Below are 18,938 nucleotides of genomic sequence, written 5' to 3' on the forward strand. Positions count from 1 at the left end.
TCTATTTCAGCCAAATGAGATTCGTCTCATCCAAATAGGAATGGATTGAGGTCAAGTCCATAAAGGAAAAAGCTTTTGTACCCTAGAAATGGGAACAGAACAACAACAGAGTGTCATCACGTTCATGTTTGTGTTCTGCACATGACCCAGCCTCTCTCACTCTCTCCATTGACGCCATTCCCTCAAGCCGGCCTCCTTTTACGAGCAACTAACCAATGAGGACGCGCGGAGCAGGCGAGCCCTCACAAGCCGAGCCCACAACACTGCCAGAAGAGATCATGTGACTTAACTGCACAGCCCAATGACAAAGCGAGAGAGGGAGTGTGAGCCTCTGTGCATGCGTGTACATTTATGTGTGTGTGTGTGTGCGTGTGTGTGTGTGTGTGAGAGCGAGAGAGAGGGAGAGAGAGAGAGAGAGAGAGAGAGAGAGAGAGAGAGAGAGAGAGAGAGAGAGAGAGAGAGAAAGCGTAATGCACCATGCACCCACACGCGGATTGATCTCACCATTACGCACGAAGGAACACTTGGAAGAGGAGAGCGCGTTGATTTTGGGAAAATTAAAACCTCGTTCTTCTCACCCACGCACAGGTGAGCCAATACGCACGCATGTATACACACGCGTGCAGTGCGTCGTGTACGTGGTTGATTTGCTGCAGAGTGAGCCCGGGCCACGCAACTTGCAAGAATATACGTAAACATAACGCAACTTTTGAGATGCATGAAGGGTCTTTTTCGACACTGTGTTAAAATACACAAGCGGTGACTGGATGCACAGTATTAGTTTTGTTTTTGCGTCATGCATATTTTCAGTTGCCTGAATACAGTAGTTTCATCGAGGCAGAGGTTACTATAGGGCAAATTACTCCACACTCTGTTAAGCCAATCATGCATTAAATATTTATCTTGTTTTCATTTATTTTATTTTATTTCTTCTTTTTACTTTTTACTATTTTGACATTAGTATCATTTTCACCAATTAAGCTAACAATTAAAAGTCTGTGTTTGCCTTCTTTTATATATAAAAAAACACATGGGATCTTTAATGAACAATAAGAGCTAGGTTTGCAAATATGGTTAATATTTATAATATAGGTAGTAATTAGGTTAAATACCCAAACGCCGTATTTTTCAGAGAACTTGGACTATTTATTTACTTTAGAAAGCAAGATTCGCTCAGCAAACACTAGATGGCGCGCATTAACACTTATTTCAACTTGCCCTACATTTGCAACTTTTTATCGCTTTAGCTGTCATAAAACTGTTATGGTTCTATTTAAAGGGCACTGGAATGTTAAAGTGTGTTGAAAATCATGCTAATGTGCAACCGCCTTGTGACTAGCACCATGAAAAAATAGCAAAGAGGAATTAAATAGATGATATCGCTTCTGTATCCACTGTTTTTCCCTTAAGCCACGTGGCTCCCTCACTTATTGCAGTGGAGAAATGGGAATTTTGGGTTAAACATGGTCAGTGTACACCATACCAGCTGCTATATACATACACACACTGAAGTTCTTTCATGCAGGCCGAAAAGTCAAACAGTGGTCATGTTCACCCTCTCGATCCGCTGGCTTCTACATTTCTGTGAAGCTTGCAGGACCCTTGTAGAATATTAACCTCAAAGTTTAAGTTGCCAAAGAGAGTAAATGCTAGATTTGAGCCGTTGGAAGTTATCCGAGTCAAAAGATGATATAAAGCAATTACAATTCAACGTTACAGTAGTTGGCCCCAAGTACTGTAGGATGTGTTTCCAAACAGGATATCCTTGATCTAACTGATGATTCTGATTGTTTTGACTTCAACAGGAGGATGGAAAAACCTTTTCATTAATATTTAGCCAAGTCTACAATCTTGATCTTGAGTGCAGACCAGAGTTCAGCTGCCATTCATCCTCACAGGAATGGTGGATCACTTGTCACTGGGTGAGGAGACCTTCCTGTACTGTACTAGCTTATCGGCGCGTGACCACAGCAGCCTCTGTTGCGATGCCAGCGAGGAACTGTCCCGGGGTGTCATGGTGACCGACGCGTGCATATACAACCCCTACCAAGGGGTGTCCTCTTCACCGGGACTGTCCGAGGATGACCTTAGCAACTCCTCAAGCTCTCGATCTTCGCTCTGCTCCAGCCCGGAGTCTTCGTCGCCCAAATCCCACGCTCATGTGAGCTCCGGCTATGAAAGCAGGAGCTCTTCTGAAGGTGAGAGTCAAGACAGTCTGCTGGACCTCCTCCTCTCACAGGAAATGACCAATTCAGTAAGCTCCAACATCAGCAACAGCAGCTTGCTCTCCTCACCACCGTCATCATCTTCCACTGCCCCATTTTTACCCATGGGCCTCGCTTGGGAATCAAAGAAGGACGACCGGCTGGGTCTCCTCCAGCACCAAGCCAAAGAGGACTATTGTGAGTTCCCCATTTTCCTGGATGAGCTGCAGGATCCTGCTGCGCTCCTCTTCCAGCCCACTCTGGAAGAGATTGAGGAATTCTTGGAAGAGAACATGGTGATAGCGATGGAGAAGGAAGACGAGGGGAGCGACGATGCAATGTCGCCGACGCCAGAGCTCTCGGAGGCCGAAAGGGCAAAGACAATAGCCAGAGAGGTCTTGCAGAACTCAGATCAGACTGTACCCGTGGCTCGTTCTCCGCTGTCCTCCCACAGAGAGACCAAACAGACGCTACATGCACCTAGCACGGACAATTCATCAACAGTCGATGTGAGCTGTATTAGTTCGAGTTCCACCTACAATGAAGTCGATGGACTCAAACAGGAACACTGTGGATCTCCATCAGCCTCAGGGGAAACCACCAGTGCTGCTTCTGGTGTGCCCGTCATCTTACAAATCCAGCCCATCCAGATCAAACAAGAGCCTCAGCCCTGCACTGTCTCAGACACTCAAATGCAAGAAGCTAACGTGCAGAAGTCTCATCCAGCGCAAGGTCCATCGGATATCAAGATCGCCCAGCTTCTGGTCAACATCCAGGGCCAAACCTTCGCCTTGGTGCCTCAGCTGCTTTCCCCAGCGAACATTGCACTTATGAATAAAAATTCCCCCAAATTTGTACGGATCGCACCAGTGCCCATTGCTGCCAAACCCACTGGGCTTGGGGAAGGCGGCTTAGGTGGTGGATCAACCACAGGGGTCCTCGCTGGAGGTCAGAGATACCAGAAGAGTGCAGTGGCAGACCTTATCAAAATGCACAAGTGCTCTTTTCCGGGCTGTAATAAGATGTACACCAAAAGCAGCCACCTTAAAGCTCATCTGAGGAGGCACACTGGAGAAAAACCTTTCGCCTGCACGTGGCCTGGTTGTGGATGGAGGTGAGGAAAACCACATAATTATTTACATTGGCTCCCAAATGGGAGGTCCATTTCTGGCCTTCAAGGTGTATTGTAGGACTATTGATCGGTCCAGGACCAAGAACAAAGATATGATTCCAAACTTATGTTTACATGACAAAAACATTTAGTCCCTAAAGGCTTAATCATACAAAATGAGGTCGTGAATAGAATGGAAGAGACTGAGTATACTATGGCACATCATGGTTACACTTGACCCGCTGTCTATTGATTTTTTTCATATGATCTTTATTATCAGTGCTCTTGTACTCCAAGTCTGAACACTTGAACAAAAATGAATCAAGCCAACGTCACCCACCGACACCGCATGTAAAAGTATACAACTACTACTTCTTCAGGAAATAAATTTTACATCCTTCACTCCAGGCTCAAGCTGTGGCCATCATAAAATGTTTATGAATGGCACAGATATGGTTTTATGCAGCAGTCCTAAAATATCTTTTAAGTAAAAATATGCGGCTTCTAAATTCCACACACCACTGAGAAGAGGGTTAGTAACTAACCTGCCAATTCTGAATGTTAAAAAGTAGAAAAAATGAGCCTTCAAAATGCTCTTGGTGTGTGAATGCAAGAAACCATTCCTGGTTACAAAATTGATTGATCGATCGATCAATTGATAATTATTTCAAACATAACATAAAACAGTAAAATCAACAAAAACAAGAAGGGAAATAATAAATGAAGGTACATAAGAAAATGCATCCATCAAGAACATGCTACACAAGGAGTAGAAACAAGAAAAATACTTGGATTCTACCTCATCTAGTATTTTTCTTATGCCAACACATTTCTACATGTTTGAGCAGTGTAAATATATCTGCTTAAAGTCTTCAGTGGCTGGAATGTATCCCACTGGGCTAAATTGAAGGACATGAAAAATGGCAAAGTTGAGTATCAACAAGATGGATTGTGTTGCAGCTACTACATGTTGCAGATACTATGTGTTGCAGATAAATCTCACTTTTTGACCTCTATCACTATCTTGCAAATATAAAAATAAGTTAAGCACTGTACATCTAAAGAATAACAAAGCACTCTGCGTGTAGTGATGTTGTATTTTAATACTGCTACTACTACTACTATTTTACTATTATTTCAAAATCACTCTGCATTTCACACAATCAACGTCATCTTTCATCATCATCATCATAATGTTGTTGTTATGACATTCGGATGGTCCCGTCAAGCGTCATCACTCATGATTTTGCTTTATCAGTTTTCACACAACATATCTTACATTTGTAAGCCAATTTATAACCAAGGTCTAGATTAGAAGACTAAGAGTCTTGTTATTGTGTGATAAGCAGCAAAACGGCAATGGAACATTGGTCCAAAATATGTACGGTAAAAGTCGATTCAGGAGATGAAATGTGAACTGTGGAAAAAAAACAATAATAATAATTCGGAAAAGTTTACATTTGTGTTGATTTGTTCAGAGTAACTGCTGGCTCACTGTGTGTTTTTGTACCATGGTAAAATTTCTGATAAGATTAGAGTTTCTTTTGAAGTTGACTGAATGCAGACTTTGCCCCTGCTAGTTGTTGTGCTTGTTTGCTCACTGTCTGTGAACACTTCCTACACACACACACACACACACACACACACACACACACACACACACACACACACACGCATGGTTATTACGGAATCAAGTTAAAGGTTTTTAGTTCTTGAAATTTTCCAGTCACCCAAGATGCATACAAGGCAGCAAAACTATAGATTTTCTGTTTCACAATTGAACTTCATTAAAAAAAAAAAAAGACAGACCTTTCCAATCTACAAATGCCAATTTTTAATCGCATGCGCAACAAATTTGGCCCATTCAAGCAGAGACCTCAGGCTATCAAGCAGTTTCAGCAATGTTTTCTTCCCACTGACTATGGTAGAGGTATGGTATTATATAACAGGGTTGGAGCAAATAAATAAGGTCTTACCAGACTCTCATGAGGCCTGAAGACATACGTACTTAAATATCTAAGCTCTTCCATTTGGAACTTTCACATGAGCAGAACACATAGGAACAATATTTGGATGATGACTGTGCATATATCTGTCTATTCTTCTGTGGCAGTGACATGCAAGCAGGCGGTTATTACGTAACATAGTATTGTATTGTTTCTTGATTATACTGTGGTGGTCTAACGTTGGAAATGATTAGTTTCGAGACACTGGTCCAATTTGTTAGAATGACAATGTCATAGTTCCAGGGGGGGAAAAGGAAATCAAAACATTCTTAAATAAAAGCTGAGCAGTCATAAAAGTGTATAGGCAATGTTTTTATACCACAGCTAAAACTTGTACTATTACAATTTTCCATTGTAATGTTAGTTGATATTCCAAATTGGGGTCGTACAACTTTAGAGGTTCCTTTCCGCTGTGTTGTAATTTAGGATCAGCTTTTTTCATGCAGCAAGAGACTAACTTTCCAGTATAAAGTGAATGGAGTTGTCCGGCCAACAACTGCACTTTGAGAGCCTTGATATGACATCAGCATTACAACATTATATACAGTCCACCCTTCACCCCCTACCAGGAGGTAGAGGTCAACTGGGACGTCCTCGTAAGAGTAACTTCAAAATAGGTCCATGTGTGAGGAGTAGGGAAGAGTCGTATTTCATTGGCTGAGCTCCTACATATAGCTTGCAGTCATATTTTCTCCCTGCCAAATAGTTTGACTCTTTTTATCCCTATGCTTCTTCCATGCTTTACGTATGTTATAATCTGGTAAATATGTGCTTGTGAAGGAACAGTCCAATGTAAGCAATGAACACATGCAGGATATACATATACATAACTGCAATTGTGTTTACCTTGGGCCTGCACAAAGACTCTTACTTGAGGACATGTTTGATGGCCACGCTCAAACCTAAACAGTTTACTGTCATAACATGCAAGTCCGCGAGTGCACCTGACAAGCCGTCACCCGATCAGCGGCTTGTCAGCTGATGCATTCTTTGTCACGGCAAAGAACAGCTCTGTTGCCGGGCGGTCACTCTGTCTGATTTATCTTTAGATTCTGACACCTTTAGATCAACGCAAAGCACAGAACAAGAACAGATTTGTTGACATGACGGTGATCCACCTGAGAGTCTTATTGTGGCCTGCAAACCTCGGTGAAAAAATAATTCTCAAAAGGTGTTGGATAGGCAAGATCAGGGAATTTTCCATTTAAGAAAAATTTTCTCTATAGTGAAATTTATTCTCTCAAATGTTTGTATCAGCATGGTTTCTCTGTGTACATTTTAGTTTCAGGACTTACTGTCACTAGGATGAACTTTATTGCTGTAGAACATTTCAAAAGATAAGGCTCAACGTTCTTTGCAGTAATCAATTATTTATCCGCTTGTCTGTACATTTGTTTTCTTACATGGACGGGGGTGTTTGTTATGAAATGTGGGGCAAGAACCGTGAGTCCCTTTTTGTTTTAAGCATTATAGGCGAGGAACTGATTTTTAAAGTGCTGACTGGTGAGTTACAATAATGAGGAAGAAATGTATTGTAAAAGTATTGTTTGGACGTTAAGAAATGTCTTGTATGGAATAACAAGTATTAGTTGGACTGTCAAAATGTTTGTTGAAGTTCCATCCATCCATTTTCTGTACCGCTTTGTCCCCACGGAGGTCGCAGGCATTCTGGAGCCTATCCCAGCCGTCATTAGGCAGTAGGCGGGGGACACCTTGACCGGTTGGTTTGTTGAAGTTGAGATTGAAAATACATACATATAGCAGTTATTGTCCTTGTCATTTGCAATACATCGATATAGCAGAAAAACAACAACAAATGGGCATTAGTGTTTATGGTGAGATATGGCACAGCCCCAACAATTACTAGCCCCACAGCACTTTATCTTTTCCAAATATGATACCACGTCAGAAGCTCTCCAATTTATCCAGCTTCAACCCTCCCAGACTAAATATGTAGTTTACACACAGGACAACCAAAAATCCAACGCAAATGGCCAGTGAAGTGCATCCTCAATGTGATCCATCATTCTTGTGCCCTCAGTATGTTGTGCTGAAATTAATTGTGATTTTGCAGAGTGATGTGAACAGAAGGATGACAGTTACAACGTCTGTACACTTCCATATTTGCCGAACTGGTGTGCGTGCAATGGTCTTGTTGGTTATTGTCCATGTTTACAGCTAGTACAAAGCCTGTTAATATGTGTTTCCCACAAACTTTGTGCAAGGCTGCATCTACACCAAGACAGCCTAAGGGCGTATGGACTCAATTGCCCTTCAGTCACCCTTAGTTTTGAACTCTGTGACCTTCTGGACCATGCAGTATAGAGGTGCTAAAACTTCAAACGAGTTGTTAAGAGGCTGCTAAAAAGCCAGTGGTTGGACACAGATGTCCACGTGATCTGTCCAAACAAAATTGTGAGTTAAAAATATCCATCCATCCATTTTCTATAGTGCTTCGCCTGTTCACCGTCATAGAAAATTGAGTCCTGCAGAACTTAAGGCGAAGGGCAGACTGCAATCTGCAGAGCGTAGTGTGTTAGTGTTAAGAATATCATGCTAGTTATATGCATGTTGCGTCGTGTCGTGTTGGGTGTACATACATATGTTCTTACGATTGAGGCATGACCCAGCTTGAAGCACAGGCAGTGTACATGGAGCTCCTATGTGGTTTCGCCATTTGTTCCCTGAATTAGAATGAATGGGTTTTCCATAATTTTTGTGTCAAAGCTTCTCCATTTACTAATGTGTCAATATTGCAGTAGATTATTTTCCCTGCATGACTGCTATTGTAGTCACAAAAACAGATGGTCGTCACATGATTTTGGTTGGATTCTGAAAGCTTCGCAAGTTAGTCATGTCATCACAAGATTGTCTGGTGAGTGTTTGTTAAAAAAAAGTTTAGATAAATGACATTGCGCAATAATCAAAATCAATTTGAAATCTGTGTCCCGTTGCCAAATATTCCTATACCAGTTTTACCACCAAGATAGATAAACACTGGCACTCAAACAAATGACAGCATATAAAAACTTTACAACATGACAATAAAAGCGTTTATAACACATTCAAATAATACCTTCTGTCTGTCCTTTGAAAATATAACAGTAACAGTTTTGGTGCTTTGAAAAATCTCTCACGATTATCAATCATTTCTTTTGAAAATCGACATTTTGACAATTAAAACTTGTTTGCAAACCCTCATTAATATGATGCAAAGTGAAATCTGAGTGCCTATTTCATCTGTGACATCAATTGAGATTGCACGGCAGCACTGATTGATTAATCAGCAATCAAGCAATACAGTCTATTCTTCTAATTGTGTCGTTCTATGTATCTCTTACAACCCTTGTTGAATAGAACATACAGTAAGGAGCCAAGCATATCCAGAAGTTAGCTTTTGATTCTTCCTAAACTGAAATCGTGACAGCTGGGGTTTTATGTGACTGTATAGGCCTATCTTGGTTGAAACCCAAACTTTGTTTCAATTCCGGAAAGTCCGCCGAATTACACTACTGCACTTGCTTTAAAAGTGTAAAATGAACCCGCATCGGCGCCAATTATAACGTCAACTTGGATGTAGCATGAGTAAGGTGATACCACAGAACATTAATCATTGCACTCGTAAATTGTTTGACATTCTGATCTTGCATTTCCATTTTTAATTGTTGCACATGATGAACTCTGCTAGCTATTCACTCTATATTGTGGGGCCATTAAAATGATGAACGGACTGATTATGTAATTCATGTCGAAGGTGGAAATGGCTTGAAATAACTGCGAATTATCGACCTGGGAGAAAAATAGGGAAGCCCTGGGGGATCAACCCGTGTTACAGATGAATCTGATGTTAACAGCTTTACTCATACATACAAGGACGGACACAAAAGACGAGTGGTGAAAAGTCCACTTAAACCTCCCGTGTCATGATAGCCAGACTGTGGCAAGCCCATGGAGACCAGAGACCGGGCGGGCCAGGAATAGATGAGGATTTGCAGCGCTCATGTGTTGGAGCTAAATAAAGGCCATCTCCTCAGCTTCGCAGAGAGGATGCAGGCCAATTCGTATCCATAAAATCATCAACATGCTTAGATTACCATCATTGGAAATTTAGTTTTATGATATTTGGCATCCTGGAACATATTTCAGTGATCCTTACCACATTAGTGAGATATGAAAGGTCATCTAGTGTGCTTTTTACCCACCTTCACATAAAAGAGATTAAAAAAAACATGAAAACAAGCATTTTATGCTGACCTGCCACCTTGTTACCCCAGAAAAGCATGGCACCGTAGTCCTAATGGACTTTTACTATATTATTAAGAGTTATGGTTCTGTGAGGGTGCAACTACTGTAACAGTTGACACGCCTTGTCTCTTGATTGGTTGGTTTTCCTCGGACACTGTGATTTCTTACAATTCTAAGTGGTTCAAGATGAGGCCACGGAGGGCTGATATTTTTCACAGGTACTAATATTTAACAAGCATATCAAATACGTATATGACAAATCGTTTTTCATTTATACAGGTAACATGGTAGGCAGACTTACTGCATCCAGTGTTTTTGTGTCATTCTGAACTTCCCGTTTGTGGTGTGAATATGACAGAAATGGTTGAACACCAAAGGTGCCTGATGAAATATTATGGAAAATGTCTAGTCAAGCTTATTAAGAAATGCACTAATATTTTGGCAGGTTCTCCCGATCCGATGAGCTGTCCAGACACCGGCGGTCCCACTCCGGAGTCAAACCATACCAGTGCATCGTCTGTGAGAAGAAGTTTGCCCGCAGCGATCACCTGTCAAAACACCTCAAAGTCCACCGCTTTCCACGAAGCAACAGGACAGGGCGCTCTGCAAACTGACCCCCTTGAACCCGGTCTGAAAGACTGACACGAAAAGCGAGGGGCAGGCGCATTTGACGAAGGACGGAGGAGGACATTGGGGGGGTAAAGGAGTTTGCGCAGGACTGGAATGCGCATGTGACATACGTACTGTGATCATTTAATGGGTCGCAATGAAATGACTGTATAAAGAAAACAAAAATGTTACTTGACACACAGTTCTCACAGATGGAATAAGCTTCTTGTACAGGACGACTTTATTTTGTCTCACTGAGTTTTGGAACTAATCAAAATTGAATCTCATTCTGATATTCAGAGTATTTTTATGTATTTTTTTTGTCCAAAGAGCCTTACACAGAAGTTGCATGGTACTAAAAAAAGAAATGCCTTTCAGAGCCGAATGTTGCCATACAGGATCAAGATACACATTGGTTATCATATTATTTTAATATGCTGGACATTTTATTGATGTGAATAATTGTGGCCTTGGTTCAATCGGTCTCCTGCCATGCAAAGGGACGATTACATATTTCGTGTATCCAAGCTTTGACCAGTGCCTCACAACTGAGCACCTAACTTTCAAGTTAATACAAGTACTACAATATTGGTTTTGAATAATTTTTGTTCAAGAGAGGCAATACTACGACAAAGGCACACCTTGGAACCAATTGTCTTCAAACTACAATTGCTTGTCTATGTCAAAGCTACAACCCTACAGACATGTTACGACTTTTGTCCTCTTTAAAGTCCCCATTAAGTGAAAGTAAATGTCTTCTAATTGACACACAACAGAGAACAGCGTTGTGAACAACATCCATCCATTTTCGGAGGTCGCAGGCATGCTGAAGCCTATCTCAGTCATCGTGCATGGAAATGATTAAAACAAATTGGCCAAATCTATCAAATGAGGCTTCAAAAAAATGTTTTTAATCAAGTCCTTGTTCTCTGCTGTTGAACCGTGTGAACCACTGAATTCGTATTATGTCCACAGTTGAGCACTATATAGTTCTCAGTCTTTGCACTTTTCCATCAATTATCCTCAAACATGCATCATTTTGACACTCTACCAGATACAAATGTCAAAGCTGGAACCCTAACAATGTTTCCAATGTTATTTTACAGACAACTTTGCCAGTTGCTGAAATGTGTTTGTTTTTATTAATATAGCAGTCATAACTTCCTCCCTGTGTTGTCTTCAGATTTTTCATATTGATTCTGAATAATATCTTTACTCAAAGGTATTGTGGACATGCTTTTGTTTTTGGCAGCATATCAAATCTTCCACCCTCTCATCACGAAACTGGAAACCTATTAATTGTGAACTATGTCTTCTTAGCAGTGTACTAGTTTGTCATAGCTTTCAACTAGTTGTATCAAAGCTGCTGCAGTCCAGCTCTTTGCTAATCATTGAAGGTTTGGCAGAGTAGACGATGTGTCAACATTCCTTTGAGCTTTGAATAAGTTTCTTTGTTGAATAGCAAGAAAATAAAAATAAAAAAAACATTGTAGACGAATAATGCTTACCGCCATGACACTGTGTAATTTGCACCGGCATGCAAGACATATTTGGTTGTCTGCCCTCCCCTAAATATTTTAAGAATTGCCGTGTTATTGTCTTGTGGTCGATGTTGACTCAGATCCCAGCAATTCCTTGTTTGTCTCATCTTGTCTCATTGTCTGTTATCTGACTCGTTGGCAGTTTTATGGCAAGAGAAATCAAAAGTAGGTGCTGGTTTATCGTTTTATGTTTCAGGAAACACATTTTAATTCTGTTTGTTAAAAGTGAGCCATTTGTTAAAACTTTATATCCCTTTAATTCATGCTGTCAGTGATGTGAAAGAAGTAGTCACACAACTTGCCATTGGGCACATTCTTCAGCGTGCCAAACATCTTCTGTGATGGAATCAAATATCTATATCATTCTTTCTACTTAAAAACAGTTTAATTTCATGACAGATTTAATATTTTATATTTCAAATGAAATAAATGATTTATAATATTTTTGTGGCCCTTTTGTTGAGTATGGTATCCTATTACATCATTCAAAATAGCTCCAGACCATGGCAGAAAAGACCATTCATCACAAAGGTTCAGATTAGTCTTGTTGTTGCTGCTAGTTTCAGACATTTAATAATGCGCAAACCTTTGCAGGTTTATAGATCAAAAAAGTGTAACGTGCTTTATAAGAAACACAGAACTTTGGGGGGACTTCAGAATCCTGCCCCCAAAGGATGGATTTACCTTGAAGCAACGTGATAAGTACTTACTGTATAGACTACATGCATCATCATATCTTATCGCCCACTAAAATGTGCAGAAAACATTTGTAGAACTGCAAATGAACATGTAAGGGTGACCCAACTGATGCACCAACACCGTAGCTCACAAAGGAGGGAATCTGGGGTCACTGCAGCAATGACTTAAAGCTTTCTACAAATGTTTGCTCATTGTTGCTGGTTGACTGAAGTCATTTTCATGTTTATCTACAATACAGAATCTATTTATCTTTAAACTGTTTCCTTTATTGTCTGATAATCAGCAATCACACAGACTTATTTATAGTCATGGTTCAGTCTGGCTTGAAATCGTATCCCTGGTGTAATAGACAGCTGCAAAACTTGAAAATACAACATTTCCTTGCTTCAAAAGTTGCCTTTGTCTTTGGATTATAAGGGAACAGCAGCTTTTGATATCAACAAGCGACCACATTATGGTACCTTTGTTTTTTGTCTGCGTTGTATTAGTTAAGGAATCGTGGGAAGGCCAAGAAACTCATGAATGTTTGTTGTATATGCATTTCTAAGGGAAAGGTATGTAAGTACTACGTAAGACGTTCTTTGATCTGAAATATTTTCTGTAAAGAAAGTTCACAATCTATTCAAATACATATTTATAACATGTGCCTCATGTCAAAAATGGCTTTGTTAAAAAAAGTTTTGTAAAGATTTCAAGTTTTGATTTTGATGATAAAAATGTGATATTTTCATCCTTTGACCCAAATTGCATTTACAATAAAATTACATGTAAAGTAAATGGAAATCAAAGGCAATTTTGTTTTCTACAAGTTTTTTTTTTTAAAGAAGAACCAATACACTAAAATGTTCTCACAAAAACAGCCAAGATCTGCATACAAAAAACATGGTACTCGATAAAAATATGTTAGCAAAACAGACTGAATTCGCATATCATATTCAATGCTTATTTAAAAAAAAATGTCAAAGTCCCTGGCAGATATTGTATTAAAATAACTACAACAGCGCAATTCACAATATAGTAAAATTTGAGAATGCAACTCACAGAACCTTTATATGAAAATATTTACTTCTGATGAAATAAACAGAGAGAATAAAGCACAACAATAAGCCATATAATGCCCCAAAATATATATATTTACATTTAGTATATGTTCATAAAAACAATATGAGAGTAGTTAACAGTTATGGCACCTTACCTGAAAAAAAATTATATTGCCCAGAAATGCAATTATTATCGCGCAAAGGTCAGCATTATTGCAACATCCAAAGGAGGAAAAGCAGATCCCAGCTGGCAAATGTATGACTTGCCAGTGTCTGAATTTGGAAATAAAGACAGCGGTCTTCGTCTTCTGCTTCTCTTTCCTTGTTCCTAATTTCTAAGTTACCATAACTTTGAGTATCTCGCTTGCAGAAAATAAATTGAAAAGTTACAAGAAACTAGCATTCTAAAGGTGCTCTCCATTCTATTTCCAAAACACTAAATTTTGGAAATGCTTAAGATGGACCCATGAATTTCCATCAACTGTCAATAAATAAAAGTTATTCGCCATACAAATTTGGCACAAATATGAAAAACAAAAATAATAATATCCCACTTTGAAGGCAATAAAATAACTCTTCCCTCTAAAATGTCATTGAATTTGTGATCTGAATGCTAAATTGCATTTGACAACTGTAGGAGTCAAGTAGCAATGGGGAAATTGGGGAACAAAATAATGCTTTTCTTTAAGTTTATAGCGTGTTGAACTGAGTTGTTTCCCTTATACAATGCTTGAGGAACGTAAGCAAAGGAAGGATGGGCAATCTCATGTATGGCTTGCACATTACTTCAAGCACCAGGTAGCAATTTTTCAGCTGCCTGTGGAATTCTGAAATTGGTGCCAGAAGTGAAGCTAATGGCGAACTGAAGCTATTTTGATCCCATATACAACCATCCTGTTTTTTTTTTTTTTTTTTTTTTTTTTTTTAGCATTTTCAACCAGCCTGTACTGAATTACATTTAAGTGGTAGGGTAAATGAATCAATGGCATCTTTGTTGGAAAAAAAAAAAAAAACTTGTGCTGAACAGTTTTTTTACTTGCTAAGATAGAAAGATGTCATGTCGAAAAGGGATCTGACCAAGAAAATAATTCGTTCTCTTCTAAAAACTGTATTGTATACATGCCAGATATATTCTGACCATACGTCGTTAACTCAGCAGTGCAGTGGTGTAAAATGTCCGCATATGTCATTTTCCTGTAATTGTGGCAAGGTAAATAGCAGTGGGCCTGCATTTTTCAGAACAATTCAATCCCAATCATGACAAACTGTATTCTGCATTGTCCCATGCTTTATATATGGATGAGAAACAATCTGCAAACCCAGTGGAAAAGGGTGAGGGGTATAAAATCAATCTGACATCAGTTCTTTTTTAAACCGGGGGAAACGGTCAGCCTTACAATGCATTTTAGAATACTTAGGCTTGCATGTGCATAGACTGTGTGAGTGAAGAGACAAACAGTCCGGAAAATAAAAAAAGGTTGCTGGTTAGTATAGTGGAGACTACCATGAGACATCACCATTGTGCCATGGATTATCAACGTAGTGCAGCTGTTATCAACATGTAAAAACATCCTGTCGGCCAAGTGCACTTCTGTTTTGTTTTGTTTCCTTATCCCGTGATGAATTGTTTATGATGTCCTCCTAACACAAGCTTTTACCTTTTACCTGCTGCTTATATCTGCAGCTAGAGTTTTTGCGCTTGTACTCAAGTATAACAATCGATAGAAGAGGGCTTTTGGTAGAGCCTCCGTCTTGGAGGTCCGGACACACGTGACTTATCTTGTAAATTCGTGATGGCACATATCGGAACTCGTCTCTCAAAAGCAACAGCAGAAGTCACACAGATTTGCAGTATTAATTACGTATGTAATTTGATGTGAGTTCATGCATTGTGTTGGTTCTGTTCTTTGAACAAGGTGATGTTCATGCACGGCTCATTTTGTGCACTGGTAAAAAAAAGCATATTTATGGCTTGAATTTGAAAATAATCACGTTTTATTTTTCACTACAGAGGGGTCGGTGAATGCGCATATGAAACTGGTGGGGTTCGGTACCTCCAACATTAAGAACTACTTGGCTAGGCGACCACCGCTCTCAAACCTGTTGCAAGACAATGGCTTGACAATAAAATGAATTAGTTGAAAGCCAGGATCACGTTGCAACGTGAAATCAGGGAATGATGTGCTCTGATTTTTATGGAAACCTGGATAAAAAAACATAAAGTCAGACATCGGCTTTTTAGCTTCAGTTGCATCTGTCTTCTTTGGAGACCACAAAGTCGCCGCAGGAAAAAATAAACACGGCAGAGTTTTTGTCTTTGTCAACAACAGATGGCGTGCAGACTTTGAGATGAGGGAAAAATATTGCCCGATGGGCATCAAAGTGATGATGGTGAATGAGCATTTTACTTAGCAAGCAAGGTCACTGTTGTGTTCATTTTGGCTGTATATATACCACCACGAGTCTACAAAAATACAGCGCTCGCTCAAGTGCATGATGTCATTGATAAACACGAGACTGTTCACCCAGATGCCGTGTTTATTGCTGCAGGAGATTTCAACCACTGTAACCTTAGAACTGTTCTCTTAAAATACCTCCAGCATGTGAAGCTTGCAACAAGGGCAACTAACATGCTTTATCAGGTTTATAGCAACATGAAGGATGAATATAAAGCTGTGCCCAGGCCCCATTTTGAAGAAACCCTAAAAGCAGCAGGCCCGCTGACATCCCCAAGTTCTGAAGGTCTGCTATAGAGAGTTCTCGTTCACTGATCTGTGCCCACGTGTTTCAAATCCAGCACCGTTGTGCCCTGTCCCAAAAAAAAGCCCCAGTAAACTGTAGAAATAACTACCATCTCTTTGCACATACTGATTAAGTGCTTTGAGGAAAGTAGGCACACACAGGCAGTGCAGGACAGACTAGACCCCCTCCGGTTTATTTGTCGTCTGAACCGCTTGTCAAAACACCCATTCAAAAAACGACACAAATGTTGAAGTTCTTTTTTAACCCTAACCCTATATACCCCCCCCCCCCCCTCTCTCTCTCTCTCTCTCTCTCTGTGCGATTGGGTGGTAGAGTTCCACACAGACCTCAGAGAGTCAGAGATGGCACCCGGACATCAATCAGAAGGACAGTGACTACGGCGACCCCCATGAGGCTGTGTTCTCAGCTCTCTCCTGTAAAGCCTCTTCACTCATGACTGCATCTCATAATTTTTGTTATAACTTTAACAAAACAAAACAATTGTTTATGTGTTCATAATTTTTGTGTAATTTTACGTAACCTAATTATTCATTGTATTTGTACTACTTTCCTAGTATATGGGGATTACTCTGGTTGTTCCAAACATCTGGTGAAAATCTCTTGTCAATAGTACCAGTGGAAATATATTTTGTGAAAAAAATGTTAAATACTTGTTTCAGCTGGTGTGGATACAAACTGTTTCCCATGAGTAGCAGAAGGAACATAAAGCTGGGAAATGTGAGGAATGTCAATGCAAGATGTGTACCACATGGCAAATTCGCATGGAAATTATACCCCCCTGCTATTTCTGCTCATCCTCGCTCAAGCCACCAACTACCCAGCCAACCCCTCCCTCCGCGCATTAAAAGACTGCCGGAAACAAGTTTTGTTTTGTTTTTTCATGTTTTGCTGAGTCACTATGTCAAACACAAAGAGGTCGCAGCAAAAGAAAGCTAGGGGTGCCTGTGCACAGGTAGATCATGTTGATTTATGGGAAAGGGCAGTCAAGGGTATACAACAGGAGGAGATAATGCAACACATCTGGAGCTGAGCTGCTCCGTAAGACCTGCACAAATCAAGCTAAATTCAATGGTTTAAGTGAGCCGCTAGCAGTTTTACGGAATATTTCTCAATTTCAGCTCGAGCATCCTGGGACTTTTTACAGAATACTGGTATTTATACATATTTATCAATGTTAAGGAAGCTGCATAGGTATAATCAATGAAATTTGTTTTATAACAGTGTGTATTTGCATGAGTTTTTTGTAGTTAAAAATTGTCCGAAAAAACTATTGGCCCCCGGGCCCCTTCACTTTATCATATTTGGCCCTCCTTGCAAAATGTTAGGACACCCCTGCTTTACTAAGATCCAACATACCAGTCATTAATTTGCACATTCATTGACTGACGTTGCACACTGTCAACAGCAAGTGGTGGGAACCGTAGTAATTAAACAAGGTTTTTACGCTTTGGGTAGCACTAATGGTACTCATCATGAAAACGTTTGTAGAAAAATAAACAATTGAAAGCGTTGATGGAAGATACAAAAACAATACTACAGGGTTACAGAAATGAAATGTAGTGCCAGTAACTGCATAAAAAGCATCTTATGTATAATTTAACTCATCCCAAGTGCCCGTTCTGTGTATCATAACTTTTAAAACTTGGGATAAAGCACCTGAAAAACTGCTCCAGAAAAGACCATGACCAATTGTTATAGTGCACTAGAAAGGCGCAAAGAAAGGCAGTTAAAAGGAATTTGGTTGAAGGTGATATGGCGTGACTCGTGAATGTGAATAAATTCAAGTCAGCCCTTTGATCATACAGAAGCACCAAAACAGCATTTCTGAGTAGATGTTATGCTGCAATAACACTGGAAAACAAGTTTCACTCGATTTTTAAGAGATGCCAGTCAACTTTATTTTTAGCGCTGATTTTGAAAAGGGCCCTCACTTTTTATTCTAGCACATCAGGTTTTTACAACAGTGTTATTATTATTATTATTATTATTATTATTATTATTATTATTATTATTATTATTATTGGTGACATTTTGTTCTGAAACATCATAACAATAAATTACAATGCATGGTAAAAATTGTGGAGGCTTTTCAAAGTCAAACTTGAAAACAAAAAATAAAAATTGGTCAAAAACCAATGTGCAACAAAAAAGTTGATATTCTTTTAATCGTCAAAAATTCATTTTAGGACACATAAAGCCTTCTGTGATTACATTTGCTGTCGAGCAGTGTAATTGTTGCTTCTAGCACTAAAAAAAAAGTTTACACCAGTTGAAAAGATACATTCTCCCCGTCGTCTCCCATTTGCCCCATCCTCATGGTTACGCACAGTGATGCTGTTTACACCTGCCTTTCAAACACGCTAAACTGAAAATGCGAAACCAGCAATCGCAGTTTGTCTCAGATTTAATTAATTATACTGCATGTAATAAATGATGAGTTTCTATATACCCTCAGGCCCTTAGTGTTATCTCTCCAAAAGGAATAATAAGTTACGGATAAATAGATTGTTTGTGTTAGAGGGATTTGGAGTAGCTGTTATGTAAAAGAGAAAAGGGTTGCACCATGACCGATTCAAGCATTTTCTACCATGTTCAAGGTCACAGGGAGCTGGAGTCCATCCCAGTTGACTTTGGTCTCTTGGAAGCATGTACTATGTGCGGACAGGTCAATAGTCACAGGGTACTCAAAGAGACAGACAACCATTACAAATTTACACCGT

At 39.7% G+C, this 18,938-nt stretch overlaps 1 protein-coding gene across 1 annotated transcript; it reads left to right on the top strand.

Moving 5' to 3' along the window:
• Positions 1–390: 390 nt before the first annotated feature.
• Positions 391–12,158, top strand: klf15 (Kruppel like factor 15). Its single transcript, XM_088368375.1, has 3 exons — positions 391–588; positions 1,806–3,318; positions 10,012–12,158. Exons 2-3 carry the CDS (start codon positions 1,901–1,903, stop codon positions 10,178–10,180), a joined length of 1,587 nt encoding a protein of 528 aa, XP_088224501.1. The 5' UTR covers positions 391–588; positions 1,806–1,900; the 3' UTR covers positions 10,181–12,158.
• The last annotated feature ends 6,780 nt before the right edge of the window (positions 12,159–18,938 follow it).

Source organism: Syngnathus floridae, chromosome 2, assembly GCF_059516105.1.
Source record: "Syngnathus floridae isolate MCC-2025c chromosome 2, RoL_Sflo_1.0, whole genome shotgun sequence".
Lineage (NCBI taxonomy): Eukaryota > Metazoa > Chordata > Actinopteri > Syngnathiformes > Syngnathidae > Syngnathus > Syngnathus floridae.